Genomic DNA, 8316 nt, shown 5'->3' with positions numbered 1-8316 from the left:
ATAGCAGTTTTCTGAAAACACAGTCCATGACCTCCTAGTACTGTAGTCACATTCCTAGCTCAAGGGGTAGCTGGCCCTTTCGAATGGAATTAACTGAAGTGAACAAGAGATGGAATCAGAGAAATTCTGACGTGATTTAATTAGAAATATGAAAAGCAAGAGTATTTTATACGAAGAAGCTACGCTTAAGTAATTACAAATTATCTTTATTATTCACATATAAATCTTCAAAATCTGTCCCAGAACTGAACTGCAACTGACAATTCTTAATCAGAATGCCAAAAAAGAGGATGTTAACATTGGTTTTTAATTTTAAAATTTCTATTCTTAAAAAAATATTGCTAAAATAATCTACTATCTTTTTTCGATCATAAAATGCAGTTTCTCTGGTTAGAATTTATACAAATGGCTAAATATCTACACTGATTTTTGGTGTTGTTAATTTTAGAATTATATAACAGGTGGGTTTGGTTTTTTTTGTGCTAAAATTATCTGAAAACTAAGTTTGAAAATATTTTAAAAGAAATGTCATTTAAGAGAAGCATTGGTAATACTTTTTAAACTGAAGAAATTTGTACTTACCCTGCAACAATTTAATTCCTCTGCTGTAAGTATGATAGTACCACATTTCTTCCCTGGAATCCCTCTAAAATAATAACATAAAAATAAACACATTGATATCAATACTACATTGTTATTGTTCTATAAATATATATACATATTTTTATTTAGGTTATCAAACAAAGATAACCCTACTAGTATATAGACTCCCAATATTATATTTCTTAATCTTAACTCATCTATCATTTGTTGTACAGTAGTAGTTTGAACGTTGTTGTGATGCTGGAAGCTACGTCACTACCTTTTCTCTCTTTTTTTGGAATAAAAAATAGAATTTTTTAAAAAAAATCATTTTTACTGGGGGGCTCTGACAGCTCTTATAGCAGTCCTTACATTAAATGCATCAAGCACATTTGTACATATGTTGGCATCATTATTTTCTAAACATTTATATTCTATTTGAGCTCTTGGTATCAGCTCCTCTACAAAATCTTTTTTTCTTAATCATTTTATTGGGGGCTCATATAATTCTTATCAAAATCCATACATACATCCATTTTGTCAAGCACATTTGTACATTTGTTGCCATTATCATTCTCAAAACATTTACTTTCTACTTGAGCCCCTAATACCAGCTCCCTGGTGATAGATTGGAGTGGAGCTTCCAGGCTAACACAGACTAGTAAGAAGAAACGAGCAGAAGACTTCTGAACCATTAGTCACTGGAACCTTATGAATAGCAACAGAGCACTGCCGGAGATAGTACCAAAGGATGAGAACCCCCCCTAGTGAACAGGCACTCAGAGATGTGGTTGTAAGAATGGGCTCTACCCTAACGACTGTGTGGGTGCTGCAGGGCCAGGCAGGGTGTCATTCCGTTGCACATGGTGAGGGGTCCCCATGAGCCACAACTGATTTGACAGCACTTAACATTATAACCACAGTTTTCTTTAGTCTAGCCTATATATCTCTATTTCTGGATGAAGTTAAAAATTTTTAATATATCTTTCCCCCTCATTTTTATTGTGGTAAAATGTATTTAACAAAACATTTGTCAACTGCATGGAAGAAGCACACCAGGCTGTGTGATCATGAGGTGTTGACAGGAAGAGGTATCGGAAGTTCAAGAAACGCACATCCAAATGGATATGAAGGGGAGTGGATGGAATGGAGACCCAAAATTCATCAGCAAGACCATTAGACAGTCCTTCTTAGATGGGCCTCACAGAAGGGGGGATAAATCCAGGGTGCAGTGTGGCACTGATGGACCATGTAACTATCTTCTAGTTCTTTGAGATTTCCTCCCCTTACTATTGTAGTTCATACGTGATATACCTCATCGGTCATGTTAGACTTGCGTATGTTCATTAGTTCATTTAGGATCGCTCAGTAACATGGTAGTCAAGAGACACGGCCCCTCAGAGACATTGACAGGAGTAAGGGTTCCCTGAGAGTACAGGAAGTGATAGGGGGAAGGGAGGAAAGGGGGGTGGGGCTGAGGGGAGTTGATGATTGTATAGCCTCACCCAATGGGGTTGAATAACAGAACTGGATGGGAAAGGAAGGGACATATTAGAATTAGTAAGATATGTAAAAAAAAATATTGTTTAAAAAATGCTGTCAACTTAGCCAGTTTTGTACAGACAACTAAGATTAAGTACAGTAACAACAACGTGCAAACATCACCCTAACTTTTTAAAAAATTCCTTGAGAGTCCATTTATTCCTTGAAATAAATCACAACTTTATTATTATTGTTTTTCATTTGGGAGTTAATACATATATCATGCCATTCCATAGTTGATTCAGATCAAGCAGAGTTGTGTAATTTCTACCACAGTCAGTTCCCAAACATTCTTTTATCCTGGACCCTTGACATTGACTCCATTGTACCCACCCCATCTCCACCCCAGAAACCCCGATTCTACTTGTTGTCCAAACTTTTAACATCATAAACAGCTATTCAGGATTCTTGCCCAAGAATCTTGAATAGCTGTTTATAGACCCTCTTCGATGATTTCTAATTCTTCTGTATGATTAAGCATTATTTTTAATCTTGGTTTCACTATTTACCTATCATTTTATCAAGCCATTTTCATATGTGTGCTTATTTCTTCTATGTGCTCATCCTCATGTGCGGACATGCCACAGCCCCGTTGTGCCTCAGTCACTCCAAGTCCACAGCCAAGGTCCATTTAGCCCAGGAAACTTGACCCCAGACATCATCGCAAAAAGCGCAGCTGCCGCTAAACTGGCATTACATTTACCATTAGTACTACAGGGGTTAACCTTTAATTATTCTTAAATTGTTACAACTACATACTTTTTTATCTTTCATTTTCTCAAGTTGATTCACTGTTTTATGACAGCACAATTCACGAGTAACCAATAAAATTAAATACCTGTACACAGCAGCCCCTCAATATGTAAACCTATTCATAACACATGGGCATAAGCAACATTAAGCAAAGTAAAAGCCCCATTCCATTTCCATTGTACATATCTCAGGTATATATGATGGGCTTTCAGTAATTTTGCGGAAAAATGAAACAAAAAGATAATGGAATTTTTCAACACACGTTTTGAAGCCCCCGTGTATATGTTCACATAGACTGCTTCTACCTGAAGCCAAGTGTTGAAAAGCAAGGAGGTTATTTTGAAGATTAGGCACCTGACCCAAGTCTTAGAATTTTTAATCTCCTGATATGCATGTGAAAGCTCGACTTTGAGTAAGGCAGACAGAGGAATTGCTGCTCTGAATCATGGGGCTAGGGAAGGATAGTAGGAGTACCATCACTGTCAAAGGAACAAACAAATCGTTCTTGGAAGAAATACAGCCTGAATGCTCCTAAGAGGCCAATATGGCAAGACTTTATGTCATATACTTTGGACATGTTGTCGGGAGAGACCAGTCCCTGGAGAAGAACACCATGCTTGGGGAAAAAGAGGAAAGCCCTGGACAAGATGAACTGACACGGTGGTCACAATAATCGGCTCAAACATAAGAAAACCCGTGAGGTGCGCGCACAGGAGCGGGCAGTGTCTCCGTCGGTTGGACGTCGGGTTCCTGGGCCTTGGAATCGACCATGCAGCACTTAACCACACCTAAGGACAAAAGCAAGGCCCACTTGGCACGTGCATGGTATGTGCATGGTTCCCCACTTCACACCGGAGACCCTAGAGATGGTCCATGAGAGCTTTTCCAAAAGTAATCTTATTCATCTAAAGATATTCTTTGTGGTAAGAAACTAACGTCTAATCAGAAGTGGAAGCCAGTAAGATATGCAGAGATAAATACTGGCAAGTTGAAGCTTAGGCAAACTTGAGATTTTGTGGTTCATCAAGGCATATATATGAGCTGGAAATACAGGGTGGTGCTAGGGGGGAGTGTTTTAAAAAAAATCACCAGGCCACGGCTAAAAACTACAATCCCAATAATTATATTGACTCATTATAGTATGATATAGATATAAATATTCGCTTTGGAAGGGAATTTAAAATAAACCTTGTCTTAAAACTTGACAATAAGTGAAGGGAAAAATAAACCTATTTCCTTCTATTACACATCCCACTTTTGCTACCTGAATTGACACTGGCTGAGTAGTTCCCAGGCGTCCCTGGGTGGTGTGTAAGCACTCATCTGCTGAACAGAAGTTGGGGGGTTCGTATGCATACAAAGGTGTGGCAATCTGCTTACAGTCATGAACAGCCTATGGAATGTTGTTGTGCTCTGTCATGAGTCAGAATCAATTCAACAATAACTGGTTTGTTTGTTTATGGTTTAGGTATGAGATGCAGTCAATTACTTAACATGGGCCTTCTAGCCAGGATCCCTTTTGTGACGTACTGTAAATTCTAGCCTCTGTGCCTATGGTCAGGATCCCGGCGGGGAAGGGTTGGTTATCCATTGGCTCCTGTGGGTTTGGGTACAGTTAAGTCCCAAATCCAAAGTTCAGACATCTGTCTGGAGGATGCTTCTCATCTGCGAGGGTGTGGAAGCTGGTGAAACAAAGGCAGGTCACACTTCCATCAGTCTTCTCGTTGTGTTCTCTGCTGTGAGACTGAGCATGTTAGAAGTCAGAACACCTGCTTGGGTTTTCAGGCTTTTTTTTTTTTTTTGGCTTCTGACTCTAGATTCTGAATTTAGCTCGCTTCTATCCCCTGACTTGGTTTCACGAGTTTACAGCCTTGTGGATACAGATGATAGCTGAACTTGGGATCTGGTACTTCACAGCACTCACAAGCACGTGAGCCACTGTAGTAAATTACAGAACACAGGGATGCCAGGGCATATACTAAGTCGTGGTTAACATCGAGGTTGACATCTTTGAAAATGTGGACATTGGGGACATCTTTAATCTCCTCCTTGAGACTAGTCTGGTATTAATTATTTTAAAAGAAATCTTTATCTCGGAGTAATTACGAGAACATCAAACTAGTAATTATGTTTAATTAAAGTGGTCATAAGATGCCAGATAAATACAAATCCTTCCTGGAAGAGTTCACAGTGTGCACAATACATTTGTCTCCAGTAAAACTGGTTAGAAAAGAACACCTATAAAAATTTAGGAGATTGGGGGGTCCCAATGTGGATTAAACCTCTGCTGAATCCACTCTTAATCATTGCCCAGAGCTCAGAATGGCCTTGCTCCTAGACAGTGTCTTGAGAGTGGCCTAATGCAGAGGCAGACAGGTTACCATTGAGGACCTTATCAGCTGTCTCCCTTTGACCTAGTTTAAATTTGTTCTACTTTTTAATAATTTCTACTACCTTTATATTGAGGGTTTCCTGTTTTTGTTTTTAATTGTTGTCATTTTAATTTTGTTTTGGATGTTTTTCTATATATGAAATCTAGGATTGGTAAATTCACAAATATAGTAACTGGATTAATAGTTTCTCAGGGTTGTGGCAGGAGAGAGTGTGGGGGGAATAAGAGCTAATAGTAATGAACAAAGAAGTAGAAAGATCTTCTAAAATTAATCGTGGTGATTGCATAAGTCCTTTTAATGCCATAAACTATGGAATTGTTTGATATACAATTCTATGTCAATAAAACTTCAAAGAAAAGTTCATGGAAAATTTGAATCAAAAGACAATGAGAAATAGGATATTGTAAATATTAGAGGCAGTATACAAAATATAAGTATATACATAAGTCTGAAAATAAAATAGAACAGAAATATGAGTAATTAGCAAACAATTAAAAAATAACCAATAATATTAGAAAAAGGACCAAATAGCTTCTAGAATTTCATTAACATGTAAATATAAAATCAGTGGATTAATTCTACAGCAAATATGTGCATAAATGATAAATATGAAGAAATTATCCACAATATTTAAGGAGCCCCAGTGGTGCAATGCTTACTCACTGGGCTGCAATAAGCAAGTTGAAGTTCAAAACCACCAGCTTGCCGTGGGGGAGAAAGACAGGGCTTTCTACAATGTGAACACTTACATAGTTATACCTTGTCCTATAAGAGTTGCTCCGAGTCCGCATCAATTTGATGACAGTATGTGGTTTGTTTTTGTTTCAGGGGGGTACTTTTGGTAGCCACAATTTTACCCATGGGCCTAATGTATATTCAATCAGAGTTCCAGAAGAAGAAGAAAAAAATGTAGAGAGCAGATGCAATACTATAAGAGATAATGACTGGAATCCTTTAGAAATAGAGAAAATAAAATAATGCCCAGATTTAGAAACTCTAAGAAAACACTGAAGCATAAATATACATAAGTTTGTACCTGAATACACAATACTGACAGAGCAAAACACCAGTGGTGACGAGCATACCTTCTGGGGAGTCAGAGAGAAAAGATACATAATCTATAAAAATGAGAATATTCAGATAATAGCTGATTATGCAGAAGCAACACTGGAATCCCAAAGAAAACAGGAAAAAATCTTTCAAATCTTCAGAGTTTCTTAGAAAATTCATGTCTGGAGTGATCAGTTCTGCATAGGATATAAAAAAGGAAAACAAAAGTTTCACTGCCATCAAGTCAATTCTGACTCATAGCAACCTTATCAAACAATGTAGAACAGTCCCTAGGAGTTTCTGAGACAGTAAGAGGAGTAGAAAGTTTCCTCTTGCAATATGCAGGGATAATTAAAAAGTAGGCAGTAGCAGCAATGTAGACCCTTTCTGGGACTGACCGGGAAAAAAAACAACCCCCCAAAACCAGGGATGTGAGAAATCCTCTCAACGGGCTCAACATAGAACGAATAAAAGATGAAGAGGCTGATGAGTTATTCCAGGTGAAAGGAATAGAATCAAGACAATTCAGGTCAATGTGTAATTAAGATTTAGACTGGAATAAAATAAAAGAACTTATTGGTATAATTGTTGACATTTGAATCTGATTTGTAGATTAAATAATATAGCTATAGCACTTTAAAAATTTGTGATGTTGAGGACCCTATTTGATTAAGTTAAAACACAAAGAAATGGAGAGGGAGGGGAGAACATCTTGGCCCACCAAGCCCTGAAGACAATACAGCTGTTCGGGACAGAGAATGCACAGAGAGGACCATAGGGCCAGCACCACCCTGAGACACGGCATCCCTCAGTAAACCATAGTGCTACGGGGGACAACAATGGAAACACAGTGTGGAAATTGTGCAAACTCTGACCCCATCACGCTGGGGTGAAACACTAAGGGGATGCAACAGAGCAAAGTGATGAAATCCCCGGGGAATACCAAAAATAAACTTTGGAGACAGTGTGGCACCCTATCTGACAACTGCAAAACACTCATAAAGGCCAACAAATGGACCTTGAACTATTGATAGGCTTTTCCAATTTTGACAATGGCTCTCTTTTTGTTGTTGTTGTTATTGTTTTGTTGGTCTTGACTTCCTTGTTGTTTTGTTTGGCTTTGCCTGTTTTTTGTACTTATTAATGTCTCTTCATGTCTATCTAGATAAGATAGGCGGGGTAACAATTCAGAGATGAAAAGAACGAGACCAATGGTTCCAGAGGTACATGGGAAAAGGGGAGAGGGGAGAAAGGATCCCAGGGAAAAGGGAACAAGAAAGGATGTATGATGCCCAGTGGGGCTTAATCAAGAGCAATATAGCAGCGAGGAATTACTAAACCCGAATGAAGGCCAAACATGATGGTGGGACAATAGGAAATAGAAGAAAGAACCAGGAGGCCAAGGACATTTATAGAGGTCTAAATGCGGGCATGTACATATGTAAATATATTTATATATAAGGAGAGGGGTATAGAACTATTTACTCATTTCTATATGTTAAGAATTAAAGGTTGCAGATGGACATCGGGCCTTGAATCAAGTACTCCTTCAACACAAGAACACTTTGTTGTAATAATTTGGTATTCTGTGATGCTCACCTTCCCAACACGATCTCTGAAGATAAAATGGGGGTGTAAGCAAATGTGGTGAAGAAAGCTGATGGTGCCCAGCTATCAAAAGATATAGCATTTGGGGTCTTAAAGACTTGAAAATAAACAAGCGGTTATTTAGCTGAGAAGCAACAAGGCCCACAAGGCCCACACAGCAGCCTGTGTGATCATGAGGTATCGATGGGATCAGGTATCAGGCATCTAAGACTCAGAACAAAATCATACCCAAGGTGAATGGGGGACAGAGGCACATGGAGGGAAGACCGAATGCCCATCTGTAGACAATTGGACATCCCCTTAAAAGGGGTCACAGGGAAGGGATGAGCCAGTCATGATGCAGTATAGCACTGATGAAACACACAACTTTCCTCTAGTTCTTTGGTGC

General features: G+C 38.6%; 1 protein-coding gene across 1 annotated transcript in view; it reads right to left on the bottom strand.

Annotated features, from left to right (window-relative positions):
- Positions 1-8316, bottom strand: part of CPNE8 (copine 8) — a gene marked incomplete at its 5' end in the record, with an annotated part of 196650 nt that overhangs the window by 131495 nt on the left and 56839 nt on the right. Inside the window, one exon of the mRNA XM_004700020.2 lies at positions 583-646. Within this exon, the coding sequence (XP_004700077.2) occupies positions 583-646 (64 nt within the window). The remainder of the gene's footprint in view (positions 1-582; positions 647-8316) is intronic.

This window comes from Echinops telfairi, unplaced genomic scaffold (assembly GCF_000313985.2).
Source record: "Echinops telfairi isolate 266 unplaced genomic scaffold, ASM31398v2 ScPeMD7_7406;HRSCAF=8444, whole genome shotgun sequence".
Lineage (NCBI taxonomy): Eukaryota > Metazoa > Chordata > Mammalia > Afrosoricida > Tenrecidae > Echinops > Echinops telfairi.
The sequence above is the reverse complement of the archived record's forward strand: the minus strand, read 5'-3'. Positions and strand labels throughout refer to the sequence as shown.